The sequence below is a fragment of the Balaenoptera ricei genome, chromosome 8, assembly GCF_028023285.1.
Source record: "Balaenoptera ricei isolate mBalRic1 chromosome 8, mBalRic1.hap2, whole genome shotgun sequence".
NCBI classification, from domain to species: domain Eukaryota; kingdom Metazoa; phylum Chordata; class Mammalia; order Artiodactyla; family Balaenopteridae; genus Balaenoptera; species Balaenoptera ricei.
In genome coordinates this window covers 63,941,416-63,960,359 of record NC_082646.1, presented here as the reverse complement: position 1 = coordinate 63,960,359, position 18,944 = coordinate 63,941,416, and the positions used below count along the sequence as shown (strand labels likewise).

Here is an 18,944-nt window from a genome sequence, read left to right as displayed (position 1 = left end):
CCTCACAAATGTATTTCTACCTGATGTTCTTTCCCAACTAAGCATATTCTAAAATTTCTTTCTGCCCTCTGTCAACATTCTGCCCCAGCAGAAACTGAAAAGTGACTAGAATTGCAAAGGAATTATAACTTGTGTTATTTACTTAGAATTGTTTTAACTTGTAGCATATTTTTATGTAATGGCTTAATCCAGCAAGTTAATTATTTTTTCCAAGCTGGGTATATCCAATAATTCTAGAAATTTTAAAGTGCATATTTCAATAATACATTAGTGTCACTCAGTAATGGTGGACCCTATAGCTGGTTTCAGATCCAACAAGGAAGAAGAAGTAGTCATTCATATCTACAGGGAATTTAAGTGACTACAGTACCGGCTACTTAATAATTAGGATGATGTCAAAATCCTCAGCATATTTGACAGTAATATTTTTAGTCTCAGTTATTGCTAGTCTTTATCTTCCTGATCTTTATATGTTGGAATGTCTCAGGACTTTGTTCTCAGACCTGTCTTATTCTTTGTTATATTCTCATTTTTGGTCATCTTATCTAGCATCGTGTCTTTAAATATCATCTATATGCTGGTAAATCCCAAATTAATATCTACAGTCCAGACTCATATCTTACTGCCTGTGCATCACTATCTTCACTTGAACATCTAACAATCATCTTAGACTCATCATGTCCAAAACCATATCCTAATATTCACATCAAGGAAAAAACATTCTCAACCACAGTCTTCCATGACTCAGAAACTCTGCCTTTTAAGTTGCTGTGATAGAACACTTGGAGTTATTTCTGACACCTGTCTGTCTCTCCCATTCCACATCCAACCTTTTAGCAAATGCTGATGACTCTTTCTTCCAGGTATTCCAGATGTTGCTATCTGGAGTACAACTACTTTCTACTACCTCAACTGCTACCCCCATGATCCAAACCAGCATCATATTGAACTTGAAATATTATAGTCTCCTGGTGGATCTTCCTTTAATCCACTTTTGCTTTACAGTACAGTAAAGTAAAGTAAAGTAAAAGTACAGTAAAGTACAGTAAAGTAAAATAATCCCCACTGTAGTTAGACGGATTATTTTAATACACAAATCATGTTACTTCCTCTGCACAGCATGTTCCAGAAGCCCCCTGTCTTACCCAGGGAACACTCACAGTCATTATAATATCTTGTAAGGATTTATGTGTTCTTGCTCCTCTCCATCATCTCAACTTCATCTCCAACTACTCTCCCCTTTATTCACTCTACTACACCCACACTAGCTTCCAAATATTCCCTTAAACTCACCAAGCATGCTTCATCTTCAGACTTTGCACTTGCAGTTCTCCTTACTTGGGATGTCCTTCCTCCAGATGCCCCCATGGCTTACTGCCTCTTATCATGCAGGCTCTGCTCATGTGTCCCCTTACTACAGGGCCCTTTATATTATAAAAAATAATAATGACAACAACACCTCTCCCTCAATTCCTGCCTGCATTTACTCTCTCTTCCTTACCTACCTTGTTTTAATTTCTAGCACTTTCACCCTCTCCCCAACATATTACATACCTGTTTATTTCTTGTCTAGTTTCCCCATTACAAGGTAAGTTCTTTGAGAATAAGAACTCTTTGTTTCATTTATGTTGTCTTCCAGACCCTAAAACAAGGCTTGCCAGATAGAAAAATCATAACATCTCTGGATGGCGTGGCTCTATTTACCAATGAAGAGGTTCATTGCTTCCTCTCTATGCTCCAGGCACAACAAACAACTTGCATTTCCTTAGCCCTGATTGCTCTATCTCACTTTCAAGCCTTTGCACAAGTTGTCACCTCCACCTACAGCACCCTCACTCTCTCCCTTCTCCTGACTTAGAATAGAACTGACTTTCCTTCAGAGATGTTTTCACAACTTCTCAAGTCTGTCTGGTGTCCTTTTGAGGTGCTCCTACAGCACCTTCTTCATGACAGCCCTTTTTAGACTCTACTGTAACCATTCTCCCCACAGCAGACTCTGCCCACTTCTCAAGACCAGGGACCATGTCTTAGTCACCATTGGACATAAGTAAGAAAAGTGCAGATGATGTGGACTTACAGACTGGATTTTTGCTTGTTTTTTTCCACACATGACATAAGATGGGTCATGGAGAAAGGGAGGAGAGAAAGAGAAAGAGGGGCTTGGGCTAGAGAAGAAGGATGAGGTACCCAGAGTCCTAAACACGGGAAGGAGATGGAACTTCAGTCTTAAGAACTGGACAGTCAAGATGTCCTCACTACTTCTACAGAGGTTTCTCCCCCAGCACACCTACCACCCACTAACGTGTGAAAAGCCCCACTGTCCAACAATCCTAGGAACTTGTAAGTTTCCATTCCTAGGAAGTGAGTGTGTAATTTGGACACTTGGGGAATGGGTGTTGCAGAGTAAATGTCATCTGTGACCCAAGTGGACAAGCTCACCATGAATTGGAGACTTCCCTAAAAGCCAGAACAGTGGTGGATACGTGACCACTGTTGCAGTTACTTGAACCGAGAGTCCCAGTGAAAATCCTTAAAAGCCCTGTAAGTCCTATAAGGCCCTATATTATCCAATTCCCCATTACCTCTCCGATTCTATCTGCCTAATTCTTGCCCTGGTTCCCTCTGCTCAGGCACACTGGCCCACCAGATACACTCCCTTCTCAGGAACTTTACTTGCAGTTTCTGTTCCTTCTTCCTGGAATGGTCTTCATCAAATATCTCCATAAATCTATTTCTCACTCCCTCAGGCTTCTGAAATGTTTTCATTATGTGTGGCCTTCTGCACATAATGTTGTGCAGGAGCTTCATTTAAAATTTCAACTACCCCCTGGATATTTATCTGCTCCCTTCTTCCCTTTATTTTTCTCCATAAGACTACCTAACATCCTATTTCACTTTTTATATCAACTCCATTTATTGTCTGTCCCCCTAACCAGAATACTGCATGAGGTTGGGGATTTGTGTGTGTGGCGTCTATTTTTCTTATTACATTGTGGGCCCCTGATAAATATTTGTTGAATGTGAATGAATAAAGAGTCAGAATACCTGGTTCTCAGACCAATATTATAATTCATTAACTATGTGATCTAAGCAAAGAGCATTTATGTCATGTATTCTTTATCTGTGACCCAGGTGCAATGAAAAGTGGCTTCCCTACCTCAAAGTCTGTGTCATCAACTGAAAGAAAAGCTGGGAAAAGAAAAGCTCAAGAGGTGCGTGACCTTATTTTGAATTATGGGACTACATTTTTGTGTACCCATCTCAGTAAAGAGGCTGTGAACTCCTAGAGCCCAAGGACCTAACTATTTACCCACGTTGTGTCTAGCAAAGTGGCTGATGAGGAAAAGCGCTAACCACTGTGGCTAACTGGAGTTTGAGTTACTTGGAAGAGCAGAAATAGATTGTCTAGAGCCCTATATGTGTAAGTGCGGGAGTCATGGCAGAGGTGGTGGGCCCCTGGTGATCTCCCCCCCACCCACCAGACTGAAACAGTGGGAAGCCTGTGGGAGTGACATACAAGTGGCCATGGAGATAGTGTCCCCTGTCTGGACCCTCAGTCTATATTCCCCTAGCCTCTCCCCATGGGCTTCATGGGCAGAGTTATAAATAAACCTGTGCTTGAAAGGAAAAGTCAGATTCAGCTGCATCTCAGCAGGACTGTACCATATTCAAGTGAGTGCATCCTCACTGGGGTCAAGCAGACCAAGGTCCCTGCCATCCTAAGGGACCTCGAAGACCCCACAAAGTGTCTCATGGCAGGGGAAGGGGAAGCCCTTGCATCCCACACATACCTTTATGGGCCAAGACGAAATGTTCCAGAGAATTAGCTGACATCCAGAAAGGCAAGTGAGAGTAAATGCAACAACCACATTCAGACCAAAGTGAAGCTGAAACTGGGTCTGGCCAGGGGTCACTTTAGGCAGAAAGCCAGAGCACATAGGAGGGAAACATGAGGTCTTCTGGGATAGGTAACTGGGGAGATGTCATGATGGCCCCAAGTCTTAGGCTGTTACCAGCAAAGCAGAAAAGGGGCCCTGCGGAGAGAAGAGTCAGGGAGGTATCTGACTCTGAGACAAGCAGAGACCCTTCTGTCTGCCGGTGCTGATGCAGTAGCATCAGAGGCCTTGAGAAAGGGGAAGTGTGTTACTGTGCTCCCCTTGCTACCCTCCATGCCCGTAAGCATCTGCATCTGAAAAAGGCTTTTCATTCTCTGACAGCAGCTGATTGGGCCAAATCTGGGATCTAATATTTGCCAAGGAAGGTAGCTGTAATATCTTGACACATGCTCTGAGAATGGAGAAGAACAAAGAGTAAACAGAAGTGTGGATTTTCTGACCTTTGAACCTTGGATCTGTTCTTCCTTGCTTATCCAAGATGAGGATAATCCAATTTAAAATTTTAGTTTTCATTTTATCATATTATATTCTAAGACCTATGTTTTCCAAACTCTCTCCACTAAGGCCAAATAGAAGAGCATGTCCCAGTAGCAGAAAGGACCCAGGTTAGGAGTGAAGAAGAATCCTGGGGGGGTGAACAGGTTAACCTGAATACCACTGATGAAGACACCTGCAGAGTTTATTCTCAAGATTCAGAAACTCTTCTTGAAGCTAAGCCCTTAGCTCTTTAGAGACAATTAGCTCTAAATACCAGGGCACCTAGGGAGCCTATCAGGGATACAGTTTGATGATAGGTCAGAGAACAGGGTGAGGCAGAACAACACCGGGCTTCCTAAAACAGAAATGTCTCGCATAACGTGAATGGTCAGCAGAGGTTCCAAGAAAGATAAAGCTCTAGGAGTATTAGGACTCAATCAAGTTCTCTTTGTGGCAGTGAGAGTGGCCTTAGAGGCAGCTTTTAAGTGTGGAGGAACCCATCAGCCAGGAACAGAGAGAAGAGCCTTCACAGAGACCATGCCTGGCAGCTAGGATCCTGCCAGCACCTCCATCTCCCGGGAAGTCATTGGAGGGAGCTACTGCCTTTCATTTGATGACCCCAGATAAGTTTCCTTGTTACCTTAAGAGATTGATTTTGGCCTTTTTTTTCTTAGTTTTTATTTTGTGTTTTTTTGTTTTTATTTTTATTTTTAATCACAATTGTGTTTCTTTCCTCTTCCACTGACCTTAGACCTGGGGACCTGGAATCCTGAAGATTTGCAAACAAAACAAAACCAAAAACCTCCCTATTCCCACTGTTTGGAACACCTTTTATTCCTTTCTCTGTCTGCTTAATTTTTACTCATGTTTCAAGACTAAACAGAAGGACCATCTTTTTTCAGGAAGGTTCCTCTGATCGTGCCTTTCACCCTCCCATGCATTAAATGCACATCTTTTGCTAACACTTATCCCAAGATTCTAATATTTGGGTTACTTGTCTATCTTTCACCCTAGACAGGGCATCTGAAGGACAAAAGATGTGTCTTTGACTCTGTATCATCAGCATCTATCAAATAGCCTCCATATATAATAAGTCCTATAAGTAAATGCTTACAGAACCGATGAATGATTGAAGGGAAGGGAAGGGTAGGGAAAGGAAGGGTAGAAGGAAAACACAGCCTCTCAGGAGGAGTTTCCTGGTAAGGTATCCCTTAGCACCTAGCTGAGAAAAGGTCAGCCCAGTATGCAGACAGTGAAGGTATGGGCCAGGATAAGGAGTCCAGGGAACTTGGGAAGGATAGATTTTGAGATAAGCATCGTTCTCTCCAGGTTCCCTTTTACAAATGTAAATGGATTTAGAGAGTAGTGATTGATAAATGAATTTGAGCTGTCACTTTCCTCTTTGGCAGGAGGCTTCAAAGAGCGTTCTTATGAGAGAGCCCAAATGACTTGGAGAAGCAGGAAGAGAGAGTAAAGGGGGAGAGCTAAGGTGCATTCAGTTGCCAGGTCTCCAGGGCCAGCCTCTCTGACTGTACTCCTCATCCTAACAGGCTAGCAGGCTGCCAATGTGACCTCACCTGCTCCAGCGCCCCCTTCTCCGTGCCAGCTATGAGTGCCTGCAACTTCACACATACCACCTTTGTGCTTATTGGTATCCCAGGACTAGAAGAAGCTCATTTCTGGATCGGCTTCCCCCTGCTTTCTATGTATGCCGTGGCAGTGTTTGGAAACTGCATCGTGGTCTTCATCGTAAAGATGGAGCGCAGCCTGCACGTTCCCATGTACCTCTTTCTCTGCATGCTGGCAGCCATCGACCTGGCCTTGTCCACATCCACCATGCCCAAGATCCTAGCCCTCGTCTGGTTTGATTCCCGGGAGATTACCTTTGACGCCTGTGTGACCCAGATGTTCTTTATTCATGCTCTCTCAGCCATTGAGTCCACCATCCTGCTGGCCATGGCTTTTGACCGCTATATAGCCATCTGCCACCCACTGCGCCATGCCGCAGTGCTCAACAATAGAATGACAGCCCGGATTGGCATGGTGGCCGTGGCCCGTGGATCCCTCTTTTTCATCCCACTGCCTCTGCTCATCAAACGGCTAGCCTTCTGCCAGTCTAACGTGCTCTCACATTCCTATTGTGTGCACCAGGATGTAATGAAGTTGGCCTATGCAGACACATTGCCCAATGTGGTCTATGGTCTTACTGCCATTCTGGTGGTCATGGGTGTGGATGCCCTGTTCATCTCTTTGTCCTATTTTCTGATTCTACGAACAGTTCTGCAGCTGCCTTCCAAGTCAGAACGGGCCAAGGCCTTTGGAACCTGTGTGTCACACATTGGTGTGGTGCTGGCCTTCTATGTGCCTCTCATTGGCCTCTCAGTGGTGCACCGCTTTGGAAACAGCCTTGATCCCACTGTGCATGCTCTCATGGGTGATGTCTATCTACTTCTGCCTCCTGTGATCAATCCCATCATTTATGGTGCCAAGACCAAACAGATCAGAACTCGGGTGCTAGCTATGTTTAAGTTCAGTTGTGACAAGGACTTTCAGGCTGTGGGAGGCAGGTGACCCTTACCACGGCACTTTTATCCTTAATGGCTTGATATAATGATTTCCTAATGTTAGCTTAATCCCATTTGCCCATAAACACATCAGTGCTTTTCTCTGGTTGGCTTCCAAACACTTCCTCTGCTTGGGGTGAAAGTGTTGAGGCTACCGTAATTCTTTTCCACAGGTAAAAATACTATTGACATCCTTATTATGTATAAAGCTTAAATAATAAAATAAATCAATAGTAAAAGAACATAAAGAAGAGTGACAAAAAGTACAATTGGCTTTGAATCAAGGGAAAAATTGTTCTGACTAGTAATCCAAGAACCCTATAGTAAAACAATAATTACATGACATTTTTGCCTATTAAATTACAGTTTTTATTAATGAAAATTCACAATGAAAGAGTTTGTGTTGAAACACATATCCTTGAGCATCACAGCTGATGGTGTAATTGGCAAAATATAGCAAGAACTTTTTAAAAGTTACATACTTTAGGGAATTCCCTGGCGGTCCGGTGGTTAAGACTCTGCGCTTCCACTGCAGGGGGCACAGGTTCAATCCCTGGTCAGGGAACTAAAGATCCCACATGCCGTGTGGAGTGGTCAATAGATAAATAAATGTTACATGCTTTAATGCTGTAATCTCACTTTTGAAAATTTATTCTAACGAAATATCCCTACCTATGAGGTAGGTACTATTTTTGACCCCCGTTACCAGTGAGAGAAATGAGGTTTACATTAACAAGAAAACTAAGTCACACAGTTTGTGGGTGCTGTGCCATGATCTGAAATTAAATTTCATAACCAAATACAGTTATTTAATGCCCATGCTATATTGCTTCCTGTTTAACATCTGTCATTTATTTCCTCAGCCTGTGTAAATCCTGTTTTCTCTCTGCTGTGTGCCTTATGAGGTGAATGACTGTATCTGTATTGAGAGGTAACCCTGCCCTGTTGTGAGCAACAAATCTAGGTGACTCTTCATGTTTTACAGTGACCCTTCACGTTCTACAGCCTGCTTCTTTCCAGATTAAGGGAGAATATATCTTCTCAATCATGTCTCCCTTTTTTTAAGTGTATTCTGTGTCTGTCAAACATTTCCAATGTCTGAGTTTCAACTTAGGTATAAGATATTATAAATTTTATTTTAAATTTTACTAAGTGTAATACCTATTTCTTTCATGTTTATAGAATCCCATAAACTCAGATTTGGAGATGTGAGAGGTTCCCTGGTCTTCTTTCCCACCAGTGCAGAAATCTGAATGCATCTTTTCTCAAGATGGGCTATTCCCATTGTATAGTTGAGAAGGTCTGATGAGAAGCTAAAATCTGAAGGCAATCATTGGGCCTATGTGTTCCCTCAGTAGCTTCACTGAACAAATCTTAGGTGGGGGATTAGGGTGGATAAACCATGGGGGAGACTCCAACCTGTGAGCTCTTTCTTAGGAGGAAGGAACCTCGGACTCTTGACCTCTCTCCTGGAGAAGGGTCTTCCTAACATATGTATCTGTGAGCATCCAGTTGTGATTCCCTGCCCAGAGGCAGTAGAATAGGCTCCAAAGTCTTGCAGCTAATCAATGCAAGAAGACCAGGGCTGAGAGAAAGAGACAAAATGGAAGAAATGGATGATTTCCCTAAAGAAACAAAGGGGTGCTCATGCTCTGCAAAAGTGGAGATTCAGGTATTAGGCCTCACCCCAAATAATGAGGTCAGGAGCCTCATTTTATGAGATTGAACCACCTATGTCTCTCCTCACAACTTCCATCCTCTTTTATTTTCCTGTGCATTACTCTACCTAGAATCATACCCTCCTGGCTATTGCCATATACCTAAGAGGATGACAATTTAATAAAGTGTGTATCTCGTGCTCCCAAATTCCTCACTGTTCACTGTAATACAATTTATTCATAGTCTATTGTTGTCTCCCCTACCCCTCCCTCTGCCCTAAGATTTTCATTTTTTTAAAAGTAGTCCAAAGAGTTATATTCATAGCAACACTATTCACAATAGCCAAAAATGTGGAAATAACCCAAGTGTTCTTCAACATATGAATGGATAAACAAAATTAGTATATACATACAATGGAATATTATTCAGCCGTAAAAAAGAACAAAATAATGATACGTTCTACAACATGGATGAATCCTGAAAACATGATGCTAAGTGAAACAAGCTAGACACAAAATGACACATATTGTATGATTCCACTTATATAAGGTACTAAAAATTCATTGAGACAGAAAGTAGAATAGAAGTTACCAGGGGCTAGGGGCAAGGGAGAATGAGGGGTTATTGTTTAATGGGTACTAAGTTTGGGATGATGAAAAAGTTCTAGAAATGGATAGTGGTGATGGTTGCACAACAATGTGAATATACTTAATCTCACTGTATTGTACACCTAAAAAAATTTGTTAGAATGGTAAATTTTATGTATGTTTTGCTATGATAAATAATTACCAAAGAAAGAATATAAAACATATCACCATCAATTTAATAACAAGAACATATTGAAATGATTGCATTTTGGATACACTGGGTTAAAGAAAATATATTATTAAGGTTTTTTTAAAAAGTATCCCAAAGAGGAAGATACTTAATTCCCATATTGAGAGGAGGGCAGATCCTTGGGCTGAGATTTAGGAGATCAGAACCCCTCTTCTGCCACTAAGCGGTGACCTTGTCTAAATCACATCACATCTCTTTGAACGAAGTTTGTAAACTTGATGATTAAATTAGATAAACTCTAAATCCCATCTCCATCCTAAATATTATGTGCTCTGAACATTAAGAAGCCAGGAACAATTCTAAAGGTCCTGCAAGTCTGAAGCTCTCCAGGGTCTCCTTGGGAACTGCTTTCTAACCCACATAAGAAAACCAGCCCCCTTCCCTGAGGTCACACATGCTATTTACCCAAACACAGTATTTATCAACTTGATCTCCTACTCCCTGATTCTGCCAATTATAGCTCTTTCCAAAAATCCAAACTTCTCTCAAAGACTGATGCTTTTCCACCCAGGAGATATTCACGGGCTCTCTGAAAGGAAGCCCCTTCAACAAAGAGAGCAAACCATTCTGACTCGTCAAGTCAATTCACTCCCTGTGAGGTTCGTTTCCCTCTTCTGTTTATTAAGAGCAACGATAGAATCGACCCCTCAGTGATTTTGTGAGGATTATGTGCAATTATCCATGCGCAACGCTTAGTGCAATATTTAATACATAGTATGAACTCAGTAAATGCTTGTTATTATTATTATCATCATCATCAGGGAGGAGGTGGATAATAATTCCTGCCTCTCAGGGACATTGAGGGGATAGAAATGTGGGTTTCTGCCTTTGGCAAGCAAGACACGCAGATTTTTTTTAAACACTCATCTGATTACATTAGCCTGGGAGCTTGGAGTTTAGGACCTGGGCTTTTTTCCTCTCTCTCTCTTACACCCGTACCAGGACTAAGATTGGGAGATGGGATAAAGGAAGGGAGTGTAGTAGATAGGGGAGGTGGGACTTACATGGGATTCAAATTGGATTGAAATGACTGATTTTATGCACTACAGGAGGAAGATCAACAGAAAGGCCATAGTTTTCAAAGCTGTCCCTGGAAAATGTGATTGCATCCTAGAAGGTGACAAACTAAAGGGGAGTTATGACCATTGCTTGTTGCTTGTTCACACAGACCACGGTCCTGGGAGAGTGTTTGCACTTTGTTTCCCAATGATCTGGAAGGGCTTCCAGGAGGAGGGCCTCTGGGTGCATGGGGAGCTGAGCCAACTCGTAGAGGTAGTTCCAGGCAGCCTCTGCCATGAGAGACCTCTGGGTCTCAGGCAAGTGCTCACTGTAGTGAGAGTATCTTTCCCAGTGAAAAAGGGTCTCCAGGGACTGAGGACCATAAAAGCACTGCCTTGTTCCCAGCCATGTTTATGTTGGCCTGGACAGTGGACAGCACCAGTTTAGGTAGCCAATTCCCCATGAGAGCCAAAGTGTCTGAGGTTGCCCCATAAGCAGGACAGCTCCCATCACTCCCCAGTAATTACATGTGGCCCCCATCTCTGAGCAGCACATCATTTATCTCACACTGGACTGACAAGAAATAAGGACAGAACGTAAGTTTGTTTGTTTGTTTTGGGGGCTAGAGATTTCCTCAGGCTTTTTTTATTATTAGAAGAAAAGATTTACTCTCAATACACATTTAGGACCAGAGATTACCAGAATCAACATATCTGAGATTCTTTCCAATAATGATCACCACGAATTCTCCCAACTGGTGCCAGAATTCATGTCCAATGTCTATTTTTTAACGTCATTTAACATTAAACGTTCGAGGATAACTTACAATGTTCTAGGCTCTGTAAAAAGATGAAGAGGATACAAAAATAAACAATAGTGGATATTGTAGTGTATGTCAGATATTATCCAAAGGAAAAGAGATAACAAATGTTGGCAAGGATGTAGAGAAAAAGGAACATTTGTGCACTGTTAGTGGGACTGTAAATTGGTGCAGCCACTATGGAAAACAGTATGGAGATTACTCAAGAAATTAAAAATAAAAATGCCATAAGCAATCATTACCTCAAAGAGATATCTGCACTCCCATATTGATTGCAGCATTAGTCACAATAGCCAATGTATGGAAACAGCCTAAGTACCTGTCAGTGGATGACTGGATAGAGAAAATGTGATATACAGGTATATTACATATACATATTATATATATATAATATATGGAATGTTACTCAGCCTTTACAAAGAAGAAAATCCTGACATTTGTGACAAGATGGATGAAACTGGAAGGGATTATGTTAAATGAAATAATTCAGGCAGAGATAGACAAATAGGGCATATTATCACTTATATGTGGAATCAAGAAGAAAAAAAGTCAAACTCAAAGAAACAGAGAGTAGAAAGGTGGTTGTCAGAGGCTGGGGTGGGGGAGGTGCAAATAGGGAAACATTGGTAAAAGAATACAAACTCTTAGTTATAAGATGAGTAAGTTCTGAGGATCTAATGTATAACATGATGACTGTAGTTAATAATACTATATTGTATAATTGAAATGTGCTAAGAAAGTATAACTTAAGTGTTCTCAGCCAAAAAAAAAAAAATTGATATTTGAGTTAATTTGTTAATTAACTGCATGGTGGGAATCCAATTCTTTCACAATGTATATGTATATATAATCATCACATTGTACATTTTAAATATATTGCAGTTTTATTTGTTAATTATATCTCAATACATTCATAAATTAACTCAAAGTCAATCACTGACCTAAATGTAAAATTTTTTAGATGTAAGCATAAATCCATAAAACTCTTAGAAAAACATAAAAGAAAATCTTCAGGATTTAGGGCAAAGCCTTCTTAGTCTTGACACCAAAAACGTAATTCATTTAAGGAAAAATTGATAAACTAAGCTTCACTAAAATTAAAAATTGCTGCTATGTCAAAGACTCAGTTAAAAGGCTAAAAAGACACTATACGGAGTGTGAGAATATGTATGCAAATTGCATATCCGGAAAAGGCCTAGTATGAAGATTATAAAAAACTCTGAAAATTCAACTAGAAAAAAAACTAATTAAAAATTGGCAAAAAACATAAAGTGATATTTCATGAGAAAAGATACATAGATGCAAATAAACACATGAAAAGATGTTCAAAGTTATTAGCCAGTAGGAAATGAAAATTAAAACCATGGTGAGATATCAATACACGTCTACTAGAATGGCTAACTTTTTTTACAAATATGAAAACATCAAATGCTAGCAAGGATGTGGGGAAATTGGATACTTAATACATTGCTGATGAAATGTGAAATGGTATAGCCAGCCATTCTGAAAAACATTTTGGTAGTTTCTAAAAAAACTAAACATGCAACTGACATATGGCTGAACATTTGCACTCTGGTATTTATCTCAGAGAAATGAATTATTTGCACTGAAAGCTTGTTCACAAATGTTTATAGTAACTTTAAAATAATAGCCAAAAACTGGAAACAACACATATGTTCTTCAACAGGTGAATGGTTAAACAAACAGTTTAACATGCCCTACAATATTGTTCAGCACTTAAAAAGAATAAACTATTGAAGATGACGGAGTAGGAAGAAGACCCTGAGCTTACTTCTTCCCACGGGTAGACCAAAATTACAACTATTTACAGAGCAACTATTTATGAGAATGACCTGAGGACTAGCAGAAAAGATTTTCCACAATTAAAGATATAAAGAAGAAACCGCAATAAGATGGGTAGGAGGGGCAGAGACACAGTGTAGTCAAGACTCACACCCCTGGGAAGACAATGCACAAATAGAAGGATAATCACAATAGCAGAGGTTCTCCCCAAGAAAAAAAATATCCAAGTCCTACATCAAGCTCTCCAGTTCAGGGGTCTTGCATCAGAAAGATGAAACCCTGGAACATCTGGCTTTGAAGGCCAGTGGGATTTGCATATGGAAGAGGTAGAGGGCTGTAGGAAACAGAGACTCTGGTCTTAAAGAGCACACACAAAATCCCCATGCTCTGAGTCCCAGCAGAAATTAAGGAAATAATCCCACTTACAATTACATCAAAAAGAATAAAATAACCTAGGAATAAATCTAACCAAGGAAGTACAGTAACAGACCTTTACTTGGAAAGCTATAAGACTGATGAAAGAAATTGAAGATGACAAACAAATGGAGATATATGTGTTCATGAATTGGAAGAATAAATATTGTTAAAATGGCTATACTACCAAAGGCAACCTACAGATTCAACACAATTCCTATCAAAATGCCAGTGACATTTTTCACAGTACTAGAACAAATAATTCTAAAATTTGTATGGAAACATAAGAAAGACCCCCAATAACTAAAAGAATCTTGAGAAAGAAGAACAAAGCTGGAGGTATCAGACGTCCTAATTTCAAACTACACTACAAAGCTACAGTAATCAAAACAGTATGGTACTGGCACAGAAACAGACACATAGATCATAGAACAAAATAGAGAGCCCAGAAATAAACCCACACTTAAATGGGCAATTAATCTATGACAAAGGAGGCAAGACTATACAATGGAGAAAAGACAGCCTCTTCAATAAATGGTGTTGGGAAAACTGGACAACTGTATGCAAAAGAATCATACTGGACTACTTTCTCACACCATATACAAAAATAAACTCAAAATGGATTAAAGACTTAAATGTAAGACCTGAAACTATAAAATGTCTAGAAGAAACATAGGCAGTACACTCTTTGACATAAATCTTAGGAATAATTTTTGGATATGTCTTTTCAGTCAAGAGCAACAAAAGCAAAAATAAACAAATAAAACTACATCAAACTAAAAAGCTTTCCTTTGTACGTCAAAGGAAACTATCAACAAACTCAAAAGGCAGCCTACTTAATGGTGAGAAGATATTTGCAAATGATGTAACTGATAATGGGCTAATATCCAAAATATACAAAGAACTCATATACTCAACATAAAAACAAACAAACAAACAACCTTATTAAAAAATGAGCAGAGAACCTGAATAAACAGTTTTCAAAAGAAATACAGATGGTCAACAGACACATGAGAAGATGCTCAACATCATTAATAATCAGGGAAAAACAAATTGAAACCACAAAGAACTACCACTTAACACCAGTCAGAATGGCTATCAACAAAAACAACAAATAACAACTGTTGACAAAGATGTGTAGAAAAGGGAATCCTCTTACACTGTTGGTGGGAATGTAAATTGGTGCAGCCACTATGGAAAACGGTATGGGAGTTACTCAAATTAAAAATAAAACTACCAAATGATCCAGCAATTCCACTTCTGTGTTTTTATTCTGAAGAAAACAAAAACACTAATTTGAAAAGATGTATGCACGCCTATGTTCATTGCTGCATTATTTACAATAACCAAGACATGGAAGCAGCCTAAGTGTCCATTGATAAATGAATGGATAAAGAAGATGTGGTATATATCTATCTATCTATCTATCTATATATATATATAGATAGATAGATAGATAGATAGATATATACCACATCTTCTTTATCCATTTATCCTTCTTTATTGTGTGTGTGTATATATATATATATATATATATATATATATATATATATAGATAGATAGATATATATATACAATGGAATATTACTCAGCCATAAAAAAGAATGAAGTCTTGCCATTTGCAATAACATGGGTGGACCTGGAGGATATCATGCTAAGTGAAATAGTCATACAGAAAAAGACAAATACTATATAACTTCACTTATATGTGAAATCTAAAAAACAAAACAAACAAACAGAAACAGTCATAGATACAGAGAACAAACTGGTGCTTGCCAGAGTGGAGAGGCGTGGAGGGATGAGTGAAATAAGTAAGAGAGATTAAGAGGTATAAACTTCTAGTTATAAAATAAATAAGCCATGAGGATGTCATGTACAGCATAGGGAATATAGTCAGTAATACTGCAATAACGTTGTATGGTGACAGATGGCTAGATTTATCATGGTGATCATTTTGTAATGTATAAAAATATCAAATCACTATGTCAGACATCTGAAACTAATACAATATTGTAAATCAATTATGCTTCAATTTTAAAAAGGCATGAACTATTAATACATGGAATAAGCTGGATAAATCTCCAAATAATTATGCTGAGCGGGAAAAATATCCCAAAAGATTATATACTGTATCACTTCATTTATATAACAGTCTTGCATTGACAAAATTATAGAGATAAAAAACACACTAGTGATTGCTAGGGATTAAAAAGGGGATGGGGAAGGAGGGAGTTGGGAGTGGCCATAAAAGAAAAAAATAAGGGAGCCTTGTGACGATGGAAATTTTAAGTATCATGACTGTAGCAATGTCGATATCCTTATTTTGATATTGTACTATTGTTTTGCAAGATATTAATTTGGGGGGAATTGAGTGAAGGATACATGGGATCTCTGTATTAAGTCTTACAACTGCTTATGAATCTATAACTGCTCAAAAAGATTTTTTAAAAAATCTTAAAGTGTCTCAGGTTCTGCTATGGCATTCAGAATTCTTTGCTGTAAGTGACGGGCAGCCAACAAAGAAGTGGTTAAAAGGATGGAGATGGGGTTGACATGAAACACACACGCTTTAGAATGGTCTCTCTGGCAGGGTGTGGCTGTAGGAGTGGAAGCAGGTAAGAGAGCAGATGGGCTGGGCAAGACTCTTAGAGATGGCACACTTGATGGCCTTTATTTCTCACTGTGAAGTTAGGAGCAGTAACAAATTAGCTACTGAGAGTAAGATGGCAGGTTGGATAAACAGCTTGAGAAGAATGGTGACAATTTAAAAACTGAAAGGAAAATTATGGAGTACTGTTAAAGTCTCAGCTCAGGTTAATGACCATGACTTTGAATGTAAGATTTCAAAGTTGAGTAATTTTTCCTAAGTTTATTGATCACCTCTGGAGGAGAAAGGGAGACAGACTGGGCCCAGTTCAGGTGGGAGAGTGCAGCCAAAATCAGAGGAGAAAAGTCAAATGTGTTCATAGAAAGCAGCTCCAGGTGAATGACTGTAGTCCAAATTGATATAGGAAAAAGCTGAGGTCAGAGCTCTCAAGAAAGTGAGAAAGAAGGGACATAGAACTTGTATGTGGTGAGAAACTGAGCAAGAAACAGAGAAGAACTTGAACCAGTTCTTTCTTTCTTTCTTTCTTTCTTTATGGCTGTGTTGGGTCTTCGTTGCTGTGCGCGGGCTTCTCAATGCGGTGGCTTCTCTTGTTGCAGAGCACGGGCTCTAGGCACACGGGCTTCAGTAGCTGTGGCTCGAAGGCTCTAGAGCTCAGGCTCAGTAGTTGTGGCGCACGGGCTTAGTTGCTCCACAGCATGTGGGATCTTCCCAGACCAGGGCTTGAACCTGTGTCCCCTGCATTGGCAGGCGGATTCTTAACCACTGCGTCACCAGGGAAGCACTGAACCGGTTCTTAATGGCTCTGCAGTTCATATACTTTCCACTAAGTTCCCTCCTTTTTGAACCTGTTGGATTCAGCAGTTCAGCCCCAGGATAGGAGTGTGGGCAGAGTCTGTGGTAGCCCCAGTCTGGAGCTACAAGCCTAGAGTCATGGAGTCTGTCCCAGAATGAGACCTGAGAGTTTAGAATAGGGTCTGTGGGCCTTTCAGAAGTCTGCCCTCTCCCCACTTGCTCTAGGAAGCCTTCCCTGATTCCCTCTGCCTGGGTTAGGCCAACACTACTAGGCTCCCAACACATCACTCCATAGCCCCCACCCTCTACAAAAACTGGCTGCTCCTGCCAGATTCATCCTGGGGCCTGGCTAAGAGGAGGCTGTCTTCAGGAATATTGTCTTGGAAGGGTTTCAAATGCAAACGGGCTGTTAAAGCTGATAGTCTTTGAAGATCATTTAAACTTGGTGGGGTATTGTAGAATCTATGAGTCTGTCTCATTTTCCCCCTTATTGTTTGGTTCCTCCAACCACTTCCTGGTTCCAAAAGCTAGCCCCAACTTGTTCACTCCTCAGGGACCTGAGTGGAGTGACTCCTCTGTGGCTCAAGCCTGGCCTTCCCTGGAGATAGGCACTGCAGCTAAACATCTCAAAGACATCCTGGGTTCTTGCAGGATGCGGAGTGGCAGAACAGCTGGGGACAACAGCCAGGTTGAGTAACCTGGGCCCTCAACACACCCTCTTCTCCACTTCCAGGATGGGTGGCCACCAGCACCTCACCCTCCACCATCCAGGGGGAGGTAACAGTGGGAAAGGTCTGGAAGTCAGGCAGAAGAAAGAGAAATAACCAGTCTTGAACAATAGGAGACAGTAGTGCCATCTTGAGAAGAGGCTCTCAAGGAGGCTACCTTGCTGAGGGTCAGGAAGCTTACAACTCAGAGAAGAAGTGGAATCCGAGTCCACATTTCCAGGGAGAGCTGTCCTCGTAGTCTCTGCAGAGAGGGAGTAGATGAGGGGAAGTGTCAAGTTCTCTCGGCATCTGGTATTCATTTTCCTTATGTATTATCAACCCATTTTATACTCTAATATCAAAAAGATTAATTTGGTTCATGATTTCTTTATTTCAAAAAATTTTATAAAGAATTTTCCTCTCTCTTTTGAATAATTCCTTATCTCAAAGAGTGTTTTTACATATCTTTAACTTGTTTTATCCCTTATAATTGTTTACAAAATATGTCTGCACAAGTTCTGTGTTGGAACCTCTCTGTTTGTTATTTGTTTTTGAATGGAGTGAGTTCCATCAGGTTTGGATATGTGCTTAGAAATAGTGTCTGAGAGAGAAGGGATGGAGGACTCCAGAACTACACTGACAGCAACTTTACTTCACTGTATTTTCTTTAAAAGGCTTCGACCAGAATATGCACAATCCTCTGCTCTAGAGGCACAATGCTTGTCACCCTCCTAAAATAAAGAAAAAAAGAGAGGTCAGTCCTACTTTCAGAGTGAGTTGATTATGTTGGCTAGATATGACATAACTGTAGACCCCAGGATTCAGACTAAAGCCCCTTGTAGTTCTCTGACCTATTTTTGGTGGATTTTTCATCTCTGCTAAAAGATATTTGTGAGGCTGTTTCCCTTACATTCTTTTATTAACCTACCTTTAAAGAGTTTTTTGTTTGCTTATTTACTTGTTTTGTTTTGTATTGAGTTTTAAAGGAAAATCCAAGAAAAACAGTTATAATAAGCCCATGCTGTCAACCCTTCAGGCTTCCACAGTATGTTTGCAATTTATTTCCATGAGGCCACTGCTTTTTGTTTAAAAATAGAGTGTTTTTTATTAGACTCTTTACGATCATCTCACATTTTTAAAGAAAGTACTGCTGTCTTCAATATGTGAAGAGATCAGCATTTCACATATGAAATGCTACTTTTGTAGTCAGTGGGTTTAAATTATACTTATTCTCTAGTTTTCTTTTAGGTGGAGTACATTTTTTAATCTCTTTCACATCTCATATTTGCTGTTGTGTGTGAACCCATGTCACCTTATATCAGAGCTGGTGTTTTTCCAATGTTTTTGTCTTGTCTTATTTTTCTGCCC

The 18,944-nt window shown here is 40.1% G+C and overlaps 1 protein-coding gene across 1 annotated transcript; it reads left to right on the top strand.

Annotated features, from left to right (window-relative positions):
- Positions 1 to 5,870: 5,870 nt before the first annotated feature.
- Positions 5,871 to 7,099, top strand: LOC132369819 (olfactory receptor 51E2). Its single transcript, XM_059929503.1, has one exon. It carries the CDS (start codon positions 5,982 to 5,984, stop codon positions 6,942 to 6,944), a length of 963 nt encoding a protein of 320 aa, XP_059785486.1. The 5' UTR covers positions 5,871 to 5,981; the 3' UTR covers positions 6,945 to 7,099.
- Positions 7,100 to 18,944: the final 11,845 nt, after the last annotated feature.